At 41.8% G+C, this 19,555-nt stretch overlaps 2 protein-coding genes across 4 annotated transcripts; one reads left to right on the top strand and one right to left on the bottom strand.

Moving 5' to 3' along the window:
• Nucleotides 1-188: 188 nt before the first annotated feature.
• On the bottom strand, nt 189-13,860 carry LOC123997823 (zinc transporter ZIP1-like). Of its 3 annotated transcripts, XM_046302404.1 has the most exons (5): nt 13,540-13,860; nt 13,133-13,358; nt 3,763-4,054; nt 2,071-2,201; nt 189-1,713 (listed from the first exon to the last, which is right to left on the bottom strand). In XM_046302404.1, exons 3-5 carry the CDS (start codon nt 3,950-3,952, stop codon nt 1,018-1,020), a joined length of 1,017 nt encoding a protein of 338 aa, XP_046158360.1. In that variant the 5' UTR covers nt 3,953-4,054; nt 13,133-13,358; nt 13,540-13,860; the 3' UTR covers nt 189-1,017. The 3 variants fall into 3 exon arrangements, with proteins under 3 accessions (XP_046158360.1, XP_046158359.1, XP_046158358.1); XM_046302403.1 differs by lacking the exons at nt 13,133-13,358; nt 13,540-13,860 and adding an exon at nt 4,483-4,639; XM_046302402.1 differs by lacking the exons at nt 13,133-13,358; nt 13,540-13,860 and adding an exon at nt 4,483-4,633 and having other exon boundaries at nt 3,763-3,980.
• Nucleotides 13,861-14,325: 465 nt separating this feature from the next.
• Nucleotides 14,326-18,767, top strand: LOC123997822 (cyclic AMP-responsive element-binding protein 3-like protein 4). The gene is given in 11 exon segments (XM_046302401.1): nt 14,326-14,466; nt 15,036-15,191; nt 15,359-15,623; nt 15,846-15,988; nt 16,416-16,505; nt 16,721-16,827; nt 17,101-17,169; nt 17,271-17,355; nt 17,443-17,539; nt 17,631-17,717; nt 17,720-18,767. Coding segments are annotated over 10 exon segments (1,332 nt in total). The 5' UTR covers nt 14,326-14,466; nt 15,036-15,038; the 3' UTR covers nt 17,956-18,767.
• Nucleotides 18,768-19,555: the final 788 nt, after the last annotated feature.

Raw genomic sequence — 19,555 nt, 5'->3', positions numbered from 1 at the left:
TTTTTTTTAAACGTTAAATTGTTCCAAAATACAACTATTGTATTGGTTGGTTTTCTCAAAAAAAGGCTGCATATAAACCAGATTATTCAGTAGTAAAATACACTGCCAGACTGGTTGTCTGATCACTATCATACTCATCACTAACCCTATTGCTCTCCAGGTGAAAAAGAACTAGGAAACATGTTAAATAATTTCAGATTACTTTTAAATCAGTAAACCAGGTACAGATAAACAAGTGCTTATATAAAAGTGAACATAAAAACAAGAGCAGCCATTTCAATTATTCAAACTCAAGTTTTACAAGAGAATAGAGGACTAATTCAAAGCTCTCACCACATGGCAGTGAAATAAGGGCCTATATTTAGATCTCAATGTAAGGCTCTGACAAAGAGCAACCACTCCATGTATCTTTTTAAGCATTTAAAGTAGTAGCCAGCTGTATATGCTCTTATGTTTTTTTGGGGGGCTAGGCAGTCATAATACTGAACAAACAAATGTGTGTACAATTCAGGACACAGCTAGTCAGATTTCACGGCCAGCAAAACATTAGGTATGCTATAATATCAAACCAGGAGTTTTATAATGCTCATATTACCTTTCTTTAAATCAGGTAATTTTGACCACATCACGGTATACAGAAAGCCGTTTGTGAAGCATGTCATTGTTTATATAAAAAATAGATACATTCAAATTCTCATATCTAAAATAGAAAACGTTATATGATGTTAATTTCAAAGCATGGCAGGATTAGCATATATCATTTTTTAAATCTGAATGAATAACATTCATCTACATATTAAAACGAAAAGAATAAAGTTTCCAGTGTAAGGCAAACCAGCATTCACCCTGCACCTTAAGAAAACTTGTTTGAATTAATGACACGCTTGAGTATATTTTGGTCTCATGCTGTAAACGTTGTTTAATGCTTATCAGTCCAAATTGCATTCTCACGGCACAAGAGAAAATTTGTTTTTGTTTTTGATCAAATCAGACCCAAAGAATTGATCTACAGAATATTTACATTTTGATGAACAGCATCCCAGTGACCACTGCGAACCCAGTGAGAATCATGGCCACCTTGGGGATGCGGTTCTGCGGGGAGCTTAGCTCATGGGGCAGGATCTCCATGAAGGTGATATACATAAAGGTGCCAGACGCCAGGCCTTCTAAGGTGGACCTGGCCAGCTGGTGCTGGGGGGATGACTTGGTCTCGGTGAGGGCAATGCCCAGCCCAATGCCCATTGGGGACATGAGGGCAAAGAGCAGGAGGCAACCTACCACGGCTGCCCGCCGCAGCTTGCCCTGGGCCAGCTTTAGGGCTAGACTGAAAGAGATGATGCTCTTGTGGAGGAGTAGAGCAACACAGATCTCCAGCACCTCTTGACTGTCCTCCTGTAACCCCACAGCCAGACCCTCGAACACTGAGTGCAGAGATAAGGAAAATACTAGAATGAAGGCCCGGATGGCCGAGGTGGAGTTAAAGTCCACATGGAAGTGGGCATCCTCTCCCCCTAATTCCTCCCTACCATGGGAGTGGTGGGAGTGTCTCCGGCCATCTCTGTCATGTGATTGGACGCTGGAGTCCACCAATAGTGCGCGTCTTTCTTCAGAGTGGCCCGCCGATCGGTCTCTGAGGGCCAAGACTATTTGCTCCAGCACCAGGACCAAGAAGAATCCCATGGCTATGATAAACTCAGGTAGAGGGAACTGAAGCTGGAAGGGGTAGATAGACAAGAGGATAACACACACGATAAGTTACTTGGAAGAACTAACTACCGCAAAGATAGCCTAATCAGTCAGATTAAGCTGACAAGTGTAACATTTAAAAAATCTATTTAAAAAAAGGTGTCTGCGATCAGAAATTGATGAGTCTACACAAAGTCATTCATCTATATTTTTCTCAGCATTCAAATTTGACAAAGATTAAAAATGTAATTCTGAAATCAAGTAATACAGGGCAGGCCAAGATAACGCTGTGCTTCCTAAATACTAATCAGATGTGAAATGACTAACCGGAAGGGCAGAAACCAAAAAAAGACACCGCTAATGGGGACTTCCCCAAATTCTTACTGTGATGCCCAGGCTACTAAATGCTTCATTGATCCCAGATAGGTAGTCAGGCACCAGGTCCAGAAGGCAAGTAGCAAAGAACACTCCTCCAGCGAAGCAGCTCACCAAGCTCACTACCTTGTGACGCGTTTCTGTGGAATACAATAGACTCAACTCAGTCACAAATGTATCAGCCAGTCATGCAAGTCTATTGAAAGGCTCTACAACAAGTACGGTCAATGTTTTAACCTGTTGGTCTTCATCTGGTCTCCATGGAAAAAATATACAGATTTGACAGACTACATTTTGACATCTGGGAACAGATTACACAAAAGTGAGTAGGTATGTCTTCCTTTTACTAATTTACCTGCACTTTATTATTCAGCCCTGTGCAACGTTATCGGATGTGCATGGAAGTTGAACCCACTTACATGCTACTGTCTTTACATGGATTTGGGGGTCTTTCTGTTTCATGTAGGGTTTGTGAAAGGAAGGAACACATAGGAGTCAACAAGTAAGTTTACACCCAGGACCTCTTTTCGGATAAATCCGTTTGAATTCAATCACTTTTTGACAGCATCCCTTTTGATTTAAACAAAACTTTCCTACATGTTTTCCCATGGAAGAAGTGGTCAGAAAATGACCTCAATCCCAAAACATTCAGGAGATAAGTGCTCAAAATGTCTTCATCACTGGAAAAAGTAAATGGTTCAGTTTGATGCCATTTAAAAGCTTACAAAACAGGGTTATCAAACTACTTAATCATTTATTGAAAAAAAAAAATAATTTGAAAAAGAATAGACCTTAACATCAATTATTTAAAAAATAATCTTCATGTTCACATACATAAAATACATTTTGATCTGTTTAACACTTTTTTGGTTACTACATGATTCCATGTGTTATTTCATAGTTTTGATGTCTTCATTATGTTTCTACAATGTAGAACATTTTAAAATTTAAATAAAACCCTGGAATGAGTAGGTGTGTCCAAACTTTTGATTGGTACTGTATGTTGTAGCTTAGACCATATTTTTACATCTGAGGTTTGTGTGTTGTGCCCGTCATCGGTTGAGATGCAACATGCTCTTGAATACAGGGTGGGTGTCATTTCAATCATAGAAATATATTTCATAGAATGGACCTATCCCTTCAGACCTCTGCAATTTAGCTGGTACACCATTGGCATTTTAATTTAAATGTCATTTATACTTCTAATTACTAACAAAGATTTCTGCTGGTCCACCCATTGTCGAATGTCAATTTAAATGGTAATGTCTATTCTATGATCTATATTTCAAAAGGTTTCCTATGGAGGATTGACAGTATAATATAAAACTACTGATATTCCCATCCAAGTCAACATTGTGTGTAATTGACATTTAAGGGAGAAACAAAATATTCAAAAAACATGTTCATAAGCTTTTAAATATGTAAATCTCAACTGTTTTTATCTTTTCCAGTGATGAAGAGATGGATGTCTCATGGGATGGTGTGTATGCAAAATAGGTCAACTGAGTACTTTTTTATCTCTTGACTATTTTGCCATTCAGGTCCAAAAAGTAACTTTCTGAGCACTTCTACAATGGAAAAAAAATGTAAGGCAGGTTCTATTAAATCCAAAAGGGGTACTGTCAAATTTGTATTTAATGCAAACGGTTTTACCTTTAAATCACATTCTCAAAATTCATTCTGATCTAAAGTACCACTTACCTGGGTCTACATTGCACCTCCCTGCCCCCCTGACTAAGCACAAAGGGGCGAAGCCACAGACCAGTGTGATGGAGAAAAGAACAACCAGTGCTCCCAGCTTTACCTCCAGGCCAGGGACATAAACTGGGTTCATCTGCACTTCAGATGGCCACCCGGAGAGGGCAACAGAAGATCCTTTTCTGAGATCCATCTCTGCACTCCCTGCTTCTCTTTCACTCCTGAGTGAAACAGCAAAGAGTAGCTCTCAGACGCCCTCCATTGGCTTACAGTCGAATGGGGAGGGGTAGACCACCTGCATCAGAGAAGTTTGAGTAACATTTGCCTACATTCAAGTCAAGACAAATAAACGCAGTTTGACATTTATTGCATACATTTTCATAGTGCCCATGGTTTAGGGTGAGAGACTTCTGACAATGTCACATTGTAGCATCTGCTCTGGGATCTTGGCAAACAAATAACATGAATTCCCAGATACACTATGTGAAAGGATAGAAAACATACAGTTTGTGAAGGAAAGGGGTGGCATAGAAAGCATGTGACTGATCTAACATCAGATAATATTAAATTGCTTTACCGGGACTGTTATAATATCCTGTACAGCTGTTTAGAAAGTTAACTATCGCTAGTCCATAAAAAGTTTTAAACAATATGACTAAACGTATAGCTTTCTGCCTATGGCGTCTCTCACATTACAAATAGCAAGCATAAATAATGTACTACCTTCTGTCGTATTCTCTCATAAAAGGACAGCCTTGGTGAGCAGCTTGTATTGGCACAGACTTAATAACAAGTGGGAAAAAGGCAGCAAAATTACATTACTGCTATGCCAAAAAAATGCACTCTGTACGGGAAGTGATGATTCAACTGATCAGAATGAGGCTGAGACGACCTCGAGGGAGGGGCATATCCCGGATTCATCAACGCTCAGTGAAATCTGATCTCGAGTCAGATCTGCGTTTTAGCTGTCGATAGTTCATCTCAAGATTGGGGTCCGCTAAACAGGTCATTTATCAGTTGTTTCGGAGCAACTTCGAACTACCGCGGTCTATTCATTCGTGGACTTTTGATACAATACATTATGCACATTGTATCGCTTATTAAATCGCACACAATTGCAACAGATGAAGGATTGAGGGGACATCATGTGCCATCTCTAGACTTTGTATCATTCCAGTAAATGTGCGAAATATGACAATCGCATGCGTTCCAGTACCACACCTCTGCTGCATTCCCTAGCCTAGTAGGCTACATACTAGCTAAGCATTTACCGTCAGGCAATGTAATAAAGGACGTAGTTTTTTCTGGTCCTGTGGTATTTATATTTTTTTGTTGCGGTCCGGACTGGCCTTGATTTAAACGTCAACAGACGGCTATGATCGGTTTAGATTTGATCTGGTCCAGGCTGGCATTGATTTGGCTACATACAGAGTTCTATGATTGGTCCGATAGGACCAAGAACCGAGTTTGTTGTTTGCTACACTGGTGTCAGAAATGGGATGACAGCCATGACCATGAAACATGACGAGTAGCCTAAGAAAAATGTTGGAATCTCTTTCTACTATCCCAAAATTCCACTGATCCTGCTTTTAGATTTGTGGGAAGTACTGTAGTGAACGAGTATAGGCCTATACTTCCCATCCAAGCATTTACAGATGTTGATGTCTTTAAAAACAAAAATATTTTTTAATAGTGCTCTGTATTGTACCCTGCTTTACTCTAATCTACTCTACCTGTACTCTATTGAATAAAACGTGACTGTCCTGTACCGGGCCATACCGTACTGTGCTAAACTGCCATACTCTAATGTGATGTTTAAACTTTAAACATACTGGCCGAGCGTACCACCCTCGGTAGAGCCTTGAGGTCAGCGACTGTGGAGTAGCCATACCAGGCTGCGGTGCAGGGTTGAGTGTGTCAGGGACGGAGGAGGTGATGTGGTCTTTGACTAGCCTCTCAAAGTGTGAGTGCTACGGATTGGGATGATAGTGGACATTTTAAAGCAGGAGGGGATAACGGCCTAAACTAGAGAGATGAAGATGTCTGAAAACACATCAGCTCTGAGGTTGCGGCTCGGGATGCCGTCTGGGCCGGCAGCCTTGCGAGGGTTAACACGTTTGAATGACTTACACATGTCCTCTGTGGAGACCTAAGCACGTAGCCTCCTTGGGGCTCTCCTTGGCAGATCAGAGTCGTTAACGCTCGAAGTGTGAGAAAAAGGTGTTTATAGTGCCTTGCAAAAGTATTCATCCCCTTGGCACTTTTCCTATTTTGTTGCATTACATCCTGTAATTTAAATGGATTTAAATTTGGATTTGACATAATGGACATACACAAAATAGTCCACATTGGTGAAGTGAAACGAAAAAATAACTTGTTTAAAAAAAACTTTAACGGGAATGTGTACGGCAATTGCTCGGCTTCCGACCGCAAGGCACTTCAGAGGGTAGTGCATACGGCCCAGTACATCACTGGGGCAAAGCTGCCTGCCATCCAGGACCTTTACACCAGGCGGTGTCAGAGGAAGGCCCTAAAAATTGTCAAAGACCCCAGCCACCCCAATCATAGACTGTTCTCTCTACTACCGCATGGCAAGAGGTACCGGAGTGCCAAGTCTAGGACAAAAAAGTTCTCAACAGTTTAAACCCCCAAGCCATAAGACTCCTGAACAGGTAACCAAATGGTTACCCGGACTATTTGCATTGTGCCCCCAACCCCTCTTTTACGCTGTTGCTACTTTCTGTTTATCTTATATGCATAGTCACTTTAACTATACATTCATGTACATACTACCTAAATTGGCCCGACCAACCAGTGCTCCCGCACATTGGCTATCTGCATTGTGTTCCACCACCCGCCAACCCCTCTTTTTACGCTTCTGCTACTCTCTGTTCTTCATATATGCATAGTCACTTTAACAATACCTACATGTACATACTACCTCAATAAGCCTGACTAACATGTGTCTGTATATAGCCTTGCTACTCTTTTTTCAAACGTCTTTTTACTGTTGTTTTATTTCTTTACTTACCTACACATACACATACCTTTTTTTCGCACCATTGAGCCTTAGTAAGCCTGTAAGTCCCATTAAAGGACTATGCCAGTTTCTTACTGTTTACACATCTAGTTTTTCTGGGTCAAGTAATGCAAGGGAAAAAATACCATTTTGGGAGGGGGTGTGGATGACCACACACTATAGCAGTCACCTGTTGTATTCAGCGCACGTGACAAATAAACTTTCATTTGATTTGTCACATGAACTCAGTAGATATACACCTGTTCTGAAAGGCCCCAGAGTCTGTAACACCACTAAGCAAGAGGCACAAACAAGCAAGCGGTACCATTAAGATCAAGGAGCTCTCCAAACAGGTCAGGAACAAAGCTGTGAAGTACTGATCAGGGTTGGGTTATAAAAAATATCAGAAACTTTGAACATCCCACAGAGCACCATTAAATCCATTATTAAAAAATGGAAAGAATATGGCACCAAAACATACCTGCCATACCCACCAAAACTCACGGACCAGGCAAGCAGGGCGTTAATCAGAGGCAAAAAAAGACCAAAGATAACCCTGTAGGCGCTGCAAAGCTCCACAGTGGAGATTGGAGTATCTGTCCATAGGACCACTTTAAGCTGTACACTTCACAGAGCTGGGCTTTATAGAAGAGTGGCCAGAAAAAAAGCCATTGCTTAAGGAAAAAAATAAGCAAACACCTTTGGTGTTGGCCAAAAGGCATGTGGGAGACTCCCCAACCAAATGGAATGTAGCCGGCAGGTAGCCTAGTGGTTAGAGCGTTGGACTAGTAACCGGAAGGAGCTGACAAGGTAAAAATCTGTTGTTCTGCTCCTGAACAAGGTAGTTAACCCACTGTTCCTAGGCTATCATTGAAAAAAAGAGTTTGTTCTTAACTGACTTGCCTAGTTAAATAAATGGAAGAAGGTAGATGAGACTAAAATTGAGCTTTTGGGCCATCAAGGAAAACGCTATGTCTGGCGCAAACCCAACACCTCTCATCATTCAGAGAACACCATCCCCACCGTGAAGCATGGCGGTGGCAGCAGGTGGGGATGTTTTTCATCAGCAGGGACTGGGAAACTGTTGTAATTGCTGCAATAGGTGGCTCTACAAATTATTGACTTTGGGGGGATGAATAGTTATGCACTTTCAAGTTGACCGTTTTTTTTGTCTTATTTCTTGTTTGTTTCACAATAAAACATATTTTGCATCTTAAAAGTGGTAGGCATGTTGGGTAAATCAAATGATACAAACCTCCAAAAAATACATTTTAATTCCAGGTTGCAAGGCAACAAAACAGCTCATCCGGCAGAGCGGCGTTGGTGTCTGTGACGTGATTGGCTTTCTTTTTGAAATCCATGGATGTTAGAAGCCCCTGCCAGATACGTCTTTTGTCAGACCCGCTGAATTGCCCCTCCACTTTGTCCCTATACTAGTGTCTTGTCATCTTAATCTATCTGTATTGATCATATTTATACTGTTTAAACATACAATTGTGCCCGGTCACCTTGCCGTGTTTAAGCAGCATCTCTCTCTTTCAGTTTCCTCACAAGGCTGCCATCAATCCACATTTTTTTTATTTGGTCATTCAGCAGACACTCATACAGTGGGGAGAACAAGTATTTGATACACTGCCGATTTGGCAGGTTTTCCTACTTACAAAGCATGTAGTGACTGTTCCACTGGATGTCATAAGGTGAATGCACCAATTTGTAAGTCGCTCTGGATAAGAGCGTCTGCTAAATGACTTAAATGTAAATGTAAATGTAATGTAGAGGTCTGTAATTTTTATCATAGGTACACTTCAACTGTGAGAGACAAAATCTAAAACAAAAATCCAGAAAATCGCATTGTATGATTTTTAAGTAATTCATTTGCATTTTATTGCATGAGATATACATAAGTATTTGATACATCAGAAAAGCAGAACTACTGGTTGGTAGGTGATCAAATACTTCAGTTGCAGTCTTTCCTATATTCTTGTGATAGAATGCTTGCTTAATTGAGAATGTATGTGCAGTCGAAATTTGTCCATAGAATCAATGACAGAAAAATACATATTTTTCACGTCTGTAAATTGTCTTTTTGACATCCATTACAGACGTATTTTTGATGTCTGTATAAGACGTCTTCTAACCTTTCATTCGGCACCTGAAATGCACGTGATGTCAACGTATCGAAAAGTATTTTCAAAGCAATTTTGCTCACTGGGTAATGTATTTTATTACTTTCTGTATAGAATACAAATATCTTGATTGCATAGTATATTGTTCTGTGTTTTTCAAAAGATCACCAACACAAATTTTTTATGTATTTATTGAGGCAGAAATTGCTGATGCCACAACCCAGTTCTTATGAGGTGAGATCATGTGAGATCATAAAGAGGCAAACCTTGCCTTGTATAAAAAAAAGAGAAAAACAGAGTTCCATGGGGTGGCAGGGTAGCCTAGTGGTTAGAGTATTGGACTAGTAACTGGAAGCTTGCAAGTTCAAACCCCCCTACCTGACAAGGCACAAATCTGTCGTTCTACCCCTGAAGCCATTAATAACTGTCCTATTTTGCCATAGTATACAGGAGATCCTATCCAATTTATATTTTCCATCATACGAATAAACCACGAAATACAGTATAAAGGACATGAATATATTAAATATATTGTCTGACATTTTGGCTAAAGGCCTGGTTTGGAATTCAGTATGTAGATACAGCTTTTGAATTTACGGTGTTATTATATGTACACGAATGCTCAACAACACAATCCGACACACCGGATCCAAGATGGCGTAGCAGTAGGATGTTTGTCTTTGTTTTATCCCGTATCTTATCCTGTGTAAATAGCCGGTCTATTTTGTTTATATCTTAATCTCACTTTCTATCTACGAACTAAATATACTTTCTTGCAACCCGTCTCACTCAATGTGGTACGGCTCTGCAATTTTTTATTCCTTATAACTGGAACATCCATCAGGAACTAGCCAACTAACTAGCTACTAGTCCTTGTTAGCCATGGCTAGCAGTCTTCAGTCAGCCTTAGCTCGGACAACACCTGTCATTCTGCACAGCGCGATATCAACCCAGAGCATATGGACTGCTTCTCTCTACCACAACACCGGATTCCTGCCGCTCTGGATCATTACACCGGATCGTCGCAGCTAGCTAGCTGCAAACGAGTGGCTACTGTTAGCTAACACCTCTGTCCCGAAGCAAGCACCATCTAGCCTTGAGCTAGCTTCGAGCTAGGCCCATATAGCAGCTAATTCTAGGGATACAATACCTCCGCTATTCTGTTACGATGTTGCTGAAGAACCATCTACAAGCCCCGGCCCGCTAGCTTTTCTGAACGCTGTGTCCCCTGCTTGCCTAGCGTAGTAAGTGACTACAGAACGGCACCCTGGCTCACCTATTGCTTCTCTTTTGCCCCTATGATCACTTGGCTGTTTTGGCTAGTTCTTATTGTTTTATTTCACTGTAGAGCCCTCAGTCCCGCTCAAAATGCCTTAGATAGCTCTTTTGTCCAACCCCAAACACATGTGGAGACCTCACCTAGCTTAACTGGTGCCTCCAGAGGTGAAACCTCTCCCATCACCACACACCTAGGTTTACCTCCACTGTACTCACATCCTACCATACCATTGTCTGTACATTATGCCCTGAATCTATTCTAACACCGCCAGAAATCTGCTCCTTTTATTCTCTGTCCTCAACGTACTAGACGACTAGTTCTTATAGCCTTTAGCCATACCCTCATCATACTCCTCCTCTGTTCCTCTGGTGATGTAGTGGTTAACCCAGGCCCTGTAGCCCCCAGTTCCACTCCTATTCCCCAGGCTCTTTCATTTGATGACTTCTGGAATTGTAAAAGTCTTGGTTTCGTGCATGTTAACATCAGAAGCCTCCTCCCGAAGTTTGTTTTATTCACTGCTTTAGCACACTCCGCCAACCCTGATGTCCTTGCAGTGTCTGACACTCTCGACCCAAACTGTTATAGACCTATATCTATCCTACCCTGCCTTTTCTAAAGTCTTCAAAAGCCACGTTAACAAACAGATCACCGACCATTTCGAATCCCACCATGCCTTCTCCGCTATGCAATCTCGTTTCCGAGCTGGTCATGGGTGCACCTCAGCCACACTCAAGATCCTAAATGATATCATAACCGCCATCGATAAAAGACAATACAGTGCAGCAGTCTTCATCGGCCGGGCCAAGACCTTCGACACTGTCAATCACTGCATTCTTATCGGCAGACTCAACAGTCTTGGTTTCTCAAATGACTGCCTCGCCTGGTTCACCAACTACTTCTCTGAGAGTTCAGTGTGTCAAATCTGAGTGCCTGTTGTCCGGACCTCTGGAAGTCCCTATGGGGGTGCCACAGGGTTCAATTCTCGGGCAGACTCTCTTCTCTGTATACATCAATGATGTCGTTCTTGCTACTGGTGATTCTCTGATCCACCTCTACGCAGACGACACCATTCTGTATACTTCTAGCCCTTCTTTTGACACTGTGTTAACTAACCTCCAGACGAGCTTCAATGCCATACAACTCTTCTTCCGTGGCCTCCAACTGTTCTTAATGCAAGTAAAACGAAATGCTTGCTTTTTAACCAATCGCTTCCCGCACCCGCCTGCCCATCTAGCATTACTACTCTGGATGGTTCTGACTTATAAAATGTGGACAACTACAAATACCTAGGTGTCTGGTTAGACTGTAAACTCTCCTTCCAGACTCACATTAAGCATCTCCAATCCAAAATTAAATCTAGAATCGGCTTCCTATTTTGCAACAGTGGGTCCTTCACTCATGCTGCCACACATACCCTCGAAAACTGACTATCCTACCGATCCTTGACGTCGGCGATGTCATTTACAAAATAGCCTCCAACACTCTACATAGACTACATCCAATTTGCTATCACAGTGCCATCCGTTTTGTCACCAAAGCCCCATATACTACACACCTCTGCGACCTGTATGCTTTCGTTGGCTGGCCCATTTGGGAGAAGGAGAAATGGGGAAGGCTTGGGCGAGTTGCTGTGGGGGGTACAGTGCAGTTGACCGGGGTAGGGGTAGCCAGGTGGAAAGCATGGCCAGCTGTAGAAAAATGCTTATTGTAATTCTCAATTATGGTGGATTTATCGGTGGTGACAGAGTTTCCTATCCTCAGTGCAGTGGGCAGCTGGGAGGAGGTGTTTTTATTCTCCATGGACTTTACAGTGTCCCAGAACTTTTTTGAGTTTGTGTTGCAGGAAGCAAATTTCTGCTTGAAAAAGCTAGCCTTGGCTTTTCTAACTGCCTGTGTATATTAGTTTCTAACTTCCCTGAAAAGTTGCATATCACGGGGGCTTTTCGATGCTAATGCAGAACGCCATAGGATGTTTTTGTGTTGGTTAAGGGCAGTCAGGTCTGGAGAGAACCAAGGGCTATATCTGTTCCTGGTTCTAAATTTCTTGAATGGGGCATGCTTATTTAAGATGGTGAGTAAGGCATTTAAAAAAATAACCAGGTATCCTCTACTGACGGGATGAGGTCAATATCCTTCCATTAGAAAGGCCTGCTCGCTGAAGTGTTTCAGGGAGCGCTTGACAGTGATGAGTGGAGGTCGCTTGACCGCTGAACCATTACGGATGCAGGCAATGAGGCAGTGATCGCTGAGATCTTGGTTGAAAACAGCAAAAGTGTATTTAGAGGGCAAGATGGTTAGGATGATATCTATGAGGGTTCCATTGTTAACGGCTTTGGGGTGGTACCTGGTAGGTTCATTGATAATTTGTGTGAGATTGAAGGCATCATGCTTAGATTGTAGGGTGGCTGGGGTGTTAAGCATGTTCCAGTTTAGGTCACCTAGCTGCACGAGCTCTGAAGATAGATGGGGGGCAATCATTTCACATATGGTGTCCAGAGCACAGCTGGGGGCAGAGGGTGGTCTATAGCAGGCGGCAACGGTGAGGGACTTGTTTTTAGAGAGTTGGATTTTTAAAAGTACAAGTTCAAATTAGAACACAGGAGTGATGGTTGCTGATAATGGGCCTCTATACACCTATGTAGATATTCCATATAAAAATCTGCTGTTTCCTGTTACAATAGTCATTTGCAACATTAACAATGTCTACACTGTATTTCTGATCAATTTGATGTTATTTTAATGGACAAAAAATTTGCTTTTCTTTCAAAAACAAGGACATTTCTAAGTGACCCTAAACTTTTGAATGGTAATGTATAATTGTAAATTACACAACTAGAGAATGTTATATGTCAAATGACTGGGCCTCAGAACTGTGGCCATCAAGGACTACAGTTGTGCACGTCCCTGCTCAATACAAACCACACTGGCATGCAAGCTATGTAGGCCTACCTCTTTGGCCAACAGATGACATCTATACAGTTTTTCAGGTGTGGGGTCGTGTCCTCGGCACAGTCTTCGGGCAAGTGACCTGTGGAGAGTGACTGCAGGAATACACTGTCACATATCTCTGGATGGCACCAGTAATCCCCTGGCCACTCACACTAGGAGCCACCCACAGCCCTTGCACCACAATGGTCTCCCCACCATCCACCAGCAGGACAGACTCTAACGCCACCTACAGGGTAAAGGGAATGATACAATTTCACAAAGTTACATTCAAGATCGCAACATTTGGCTGCCTTTTCCATTCTTGATCAGTCAATCAACTACAAAGAATGGTGAGACAAAAAGACAAGTGTCTATTGTAAATAGATAAGTGCAAAGAGAGCAGTGAACACATACAAAGATTGACTCACCACCCTGCTATCCATTTTTGCAAGGAACACCAACCGACCAGGCTCTTCCAGCCATCATTGATGTGCCAGCCATGTATTACAAACCATCAACACTGCTTTGAGATATCCATGACCTGTTTAAAATCAGAACTCCAGATGGTGTGACACACTTTTAGATTTTGCCATGATCCTTTGGTTTTGCTCTGACTTTCCTACTGCAAAAACGTCTCAATAGAGAATGTTGGCAAAAGTCAAGGTCTTTTGAGTTCAATACGATACTGTAACTGTTCTTTTCCAGTATGTCCAGTACAATATCTAATTCACTGCTACATTGTGCCCACGAAGTATTCACACATAAATCAAAGGGGTAAAGTGGGAGGGACTTCGTTTGTTTTTTACGTTTATGAACTGTACAACGTTGGTGTAAATGTACTGATTTGTGAAAGGGACATGTTTTTGCATTATGGAATAAGTAAGACACAGAGAGAAATCCACATACTCTATTAGTTAGTGATTTTAGAGCCAACTGTTGCGTATAGGCGACGCACATCCGCCGTGTCAGTATGGTTATTCGCCCTCCGGGATGATTGACATGAGAATTGCCAGCTGGATTTTTGGGAGAAATGCGTCTTCCACTGGTTGATCTTTAAACACTACTCGTCTGCATTTTTCTACTCACGTTGGGCCTTCTATTGTTGTAATGCTCATGAAGTAGACCTATATATATATATATATACTATATTCGGAAGAAACATCGCTTCTGAAAACAGCAGCAGACAAGTAAGTTGTTTGTGGGGTCATGAAGCTATAGTTGGAGAGTACAATGTAACACTTGTTTATCCTGCTTGACAGGGAACGGAATCCTATACATGACCGAGGTGTCGTGTCAAACTCAACATCTAATACGAACCAAGAAGGCATTCGTTTGCGAATGTTGAATTTTAATGGGTAAACTTTATTTAAGTTCCGGCATTTAATAGCGTGAGATCATTATCTGAACACTTGGCTGAAATATTCAGGCAATAGCCTACGATATAGAAAACATACGTATAGACAGACTATAGTTTATTAAAGACTACTGGTGTGGGTCACGTGATATTATTATTTCTGCTAGCCTAACTAGTAGGCCTACATATTAAATATGAGGCCAAAAAAGGGTAACAGATTTTATGAGGGGGTACAATTGCTATTGAGAAAGCCTATCAGTTTTTAATACAACTGTGTGTGTGTGCGTGCGTGCGTGCGTGCACCAGGATGCTGATATCCTCTTGCGAAAGGACTCCCACTGATCAAACAGTAATAATAGATATAGCTCCACCCTTTAACAGCTCTCTGAGCAGTTGCCACACCTTCTTCATGCTTTATAAATCTCCACTTACAACAACATAGATATGAGTTTCAAACACTTTAATAACAAAGAGGTGTAAGATTGACAGTGCAATAAGAGAAGTACACAAAAATGAACTGAATTGATCAATATTTTGTAATACTTCTAACTGCTGTTTTGTTTCTTCTAGGACATGGATATAGAGAATGGAGAGCTGTTTTTCTGTCACAAAGAGGACAGTATGACAGAGGAGAGTTGGGGACTGGAAGGGCCATTTTCTTGCTCTGATGTTGTCTATGCTGGCTCTGAAAAACCCCTGGATGAATGCACGGTAGACCCCCAAAGTGTGCGGATGGTTTCCCATTATGACTAGTTGTACAATATAGTGAGCCAAGTTGTAAAGACCTGGGGCAATATTTACTCAACTTTATTTATTAAAACATTATTAACATGTAATAATGTATTATACCCATTTGCTTAAAGTATTACCTAATTCCTCTCCATATGTTACAGGGTCTAAACGACAGCGAGCCAGAGGATGTGCTTTATGCCATCAATCCAAATGACGTCTTCCCTACCAGAGACCCAGTGGAGACCTCCTCAGAGAGCGACAGTGGCATCTCTGAGGAACCCTGCTCCAGGAGCCCCCTAACTGGCACGGTGGACCCCTCTCAGGCCCCCACAACTATCTATCAGGTGGTCTATGACATCAGCACCCTGGCCAACATCAAGACGGAGCCAGAGCAGCATAGTGTTGATGTCATTTCCATAGAACTGGGTGAGTGTGTGTGTGTGTGTGTGTGTGTGTGTGTGTGTGTGTGTGTGTGTGTGTGTGTGTGTGTGTGTGTGTGTGTGTGTGTGTGTGTGTGTGTGTGTGTGTGTGTGTGTGTGTGTGTGTGTGTGTGTGTGTGTGTGTACGCTAGCGCACACACATCTGTGTGTGTGAATCCATGTGTGTTGGGTGGGGGTTTACTCTCTTTTCCTATGTCTTCTGCTACAGATGATTGGAGTTCTCAGATGTTGATCTCGGAGTCCTGTATCGTCAACGAGTTACCCCTAGTATCCGCTGGTAGATTTGACCATGGTCATCTTTCTACCCACTCTGGTACCACTTCAGGCCCCACCAGTCCAGACAGCCCACTGGTGAGACTTAAAAGGGGCAAGTTGACTCCAACATAAGAGTTTTTGATATTTTCACACCACAAAAGTGGTCTTATGCCAAGATAAGTCCATATTCAATGGCATCTGTTGTGAAGATCCCGTCGTATGCATTAGGACAAAGCTGCAGGGCTCAATCCCAAATGAATAGGGAATGTTTTTACCATCTAATTAGATGTAATTACATAGTAACAATCTTTCCCGCTGATTTATACAGGAGGCCTGCAAATTTATTGTAAAGATGTGGTGAAATCCATAGGCCTCAATCCCTAATGAATGGATAAATAGGCACAATAAGAAGATAGTGGGGGAGGGGGATTGTTAGTCTGAGACCCCGGTGGTTGTTCAAGTGTCTCTCTATGGGATTATGGCGGTGAGGATTATAAACACAATATCCTATTCTCCTGATCAGCTTTACCCTGACCTCACACTGACTGAGGAGGAGCAGAAACTGCTGAACCAAGAGGGGATATCTCTGCCCAACAACCTGCCCCTCACCAAGGTCAGATACACACGCACAGTAGATGGTACACTATTCTATGTACCCCAAATCCATTACTTCCCTACTTGCACTTGGATTACATTACTTTTGCATAACAACTTTGACATAACAAATGACTTTGCTGTATATTTTATATGATTTGACTGAAATTGACTGAAATTGTTTATCTCTGAGTTTAATTGCATCTAAATGTACTGGACTGAATTCCCTTCTAGGCTGAGGAACGGATTCTGAAAAAAGTGAGACGCAAAATACGCAACAAACAGTCAGCCCAAGACAGCCGTCGCAGGAAGAAGGACTATGTGGATGGGCTTGAGAGCAGGTGAGGCCTGAGGCTTCAATTAGGCTCCAGGAAAATTGGACCCACTTTGTAGTCACATGGTGGATAATATTCTCTATAAACAAGTCACTTGCATTTCCTTAGCATTTTCATTTGTGTTACAACAGTGAGGCATGTGCAGTAGGAAGTCCTGACAATGGGTCCTTCTGTTCTATTCTGCCACTGAGTTATTGTTGACTCTCCCCAATGGTGTGACACTGTCGGACAGTAGGAATACTTTTCTGTCAGTGACCCTAGGTATTTTCTGTGTCTCAGGGCAGCAGCTTGCTCAGTGCAAAACAAAGAGCTGCAGAGGACCGTGGACCAGCTGGAAAAACACAACATGTAAGTTAATTGGCTAACATCACCTTTTTGCACTGATGATGCTCAATGAAGATGTTTGTGTCTTGTTAGTTCTGGTGTTTTTATAATATCTCCATGCACAGGTCTCTCCTGGCTCAGCTGCGCAGACTACAGTCGCTGATCAAGCAGACGGTCACTAAAGCAGCACAGACCAGCACCTGCGTCATGGTGAGACCTCCATGCCTTTGTGTACTTTCAGGGTGATCTTTTAAAAAAGTGAATTGAACTGAACATGCGTCTGTTGTTTCCCATCAGATTATCCTCTTCTCTCTGGGCCTCATCATCTTCCCAAGTTACAGCCCCTTCCACTGGGGCACCTCATCCATAGAAGAGGACTATACACCAAAAGGAGGTTAGATATCCATTTAGGAATTAATAATGGATCATTTTTCTTCTGAAAGCGTTGAAAGTTAAATAGCCTTCCCTATTCTTTACCGTTTCAGTTATCTCCAGAAGCATCCTCACAGATCCTGCTTCATCCTTGCAAGCTGCTGAGGATGTGGACAACCGTATCATTCAGCCCGATTCCTACCCGTTTCCCGTGACCTCAGCCAATCAGATCCCCCGGATGCTTCCATAATACTAAAGCAACCAATAGAAAGTCCCAAAATCACCGACATTGAGGATGTGGCCCTGGAGGAGAGCCAACCAGGGAACAGCTCGACTCTGGATGAAGGGCAGACTGAACCTCTGGCCTTGGTGTCAATAACAGGAAAAGGGAGTGCAAGCCTTGACCCCACCAAACCAGCCCACACTGATGAGATGTAGACATTGTTGATGAACTAGTTTGACTACATTCCATTTGCTTTATAGAGCTCTTCAAAGCTCCTTGAATTCATTATGAACAAAGGACAAGTCCAATATGCTGCCCCATTACCACATTGGTTTTCAACAAGACCCCTTTGGGTGCCTTCAATGCCTAACCATTGCCTTACTCTTTTTTGGTGCTGTGGTGCAAACAAAGTTTAATCTGGGATTCGGTGGAATGGTCCTCAAAATGGGTTAAACATTTTTGACTGTTTTGACTTTTCTATTTAAGCACCACTTAATGTTTGTATGATAAAGATTTCAGTACATTTCTAACTTTGAACTCTGAGGAGTTAGTTAGTACATCCTGTGGGAAGGATGAAGGTTGTTAGATTGTAGCCTCAAAAACACCACAGATATAAATATATTGTTTTGGCTAAGCATTCTTTAAGCAAGTCTTAGTGTACACCACACACACACTCCTTGAAAGTGAGCCTACACCGATGGATTATGTTTTGGACGAACTAACTACTCGTGTGCAAACTGTTTGTGAAACTGCCTAGCAGCTCCCATAACTGAATGCTGAGAGACTCATTTGGCACTGTAAGCAAACTGTCATGTCTTTTCTGTGCACTTAAAAATGTCCTTTGGCCCTCATTCAGTTAAGAGGTAAACAGTGTGTACAATCCAAACATATCCTTATCTTAAGCATGGAATTGTGGTCCAAATGTATACTCTTCACAGAACTTGTTATCCTCATTTTAGTGGTTGCTGGTGTCCTATTTTATGTGCTTTACTTTACTTTTTATATTTATTAAATGGGAACAATACTGGTTTTGCTTTATCGTAATTATATAGCCTACCTGAAGTTTGAGTATTCAGAGCATTGAAGAAATCCATTAAAAATGTATTGACAACTGCCATAACTATGCTTGCCCTAAGGATAATCTCATGCTTTTGAATGCTGTTGAAGATGACGAGTTCCCCTCTTTACCGGTTACTCCGTGCAAACCTCCACCCTCCAAAAAAACAAACATGGACTCATCGTGGCTACCCTCTCCTTACTCATCAACTCCAGGTCTGACGCCATTGAGACAATGGTAGGCGCAAACACCGTGGTTATCAAAGGTCTGAAAAAGACTGGAGCTTTCAAACATCGAAAGAACAATAAATCCCCAGATGTTGATGGAATTACATCAGAATTTGACAAATTATTATCTGAACAAGTAGCTCCCTTCCTACTTGAAGTCTTTTTAACGAGTATTAAAAACAATGTTCTCCCTCCTACAATGAGCCAGAGGTTAATAACACTGATACCCAAGCCTAAAAAAGAAATGCTGCTCATCGATAACTGGCGTCCAATTTGACTTCTCAATAATGACTTTAAGATATAAGCCTTACTACTTGCAAAAATAATTAAATAAGTCCTGGATGCAATCATTGATGAAACACGGTCTGGCTTTATGAAGAACAGTCATATTTCTAACAAAATCAGCCTTGTATTAGACACACTTGACTACTCAGACCTAATAACCGAGGATAGCTTCATATTATCTTTTGATTTTTTATAAAGCATTAGACACAGTAGACCATCAGTTCCTCTTCCACTCCCTTGAGAAAT

The sequence above is a fragment of the Oncorhynchus gorbuscha genome, linkage group LG15, assembly GCF_021184085.1.
Source record: "Oncorhynchus gorbuscha isolate QuinsamMale2020 ecotype Even-year linkage group LG15, OgorEven_v1.0, whole genome shotgun sequence".
NCBI lineage: Eukaryota > Metazoa > Chordata > Actinopteri > Salmoniformes > Salmonidae > Oncorhynchus > Oncorhynchus gorbuscha.
The sequence above is the reverse complement of the archived record's forward strand: the minus strand, read 5'-3'. Positions and strand labels throughout refer to the sequence as shown.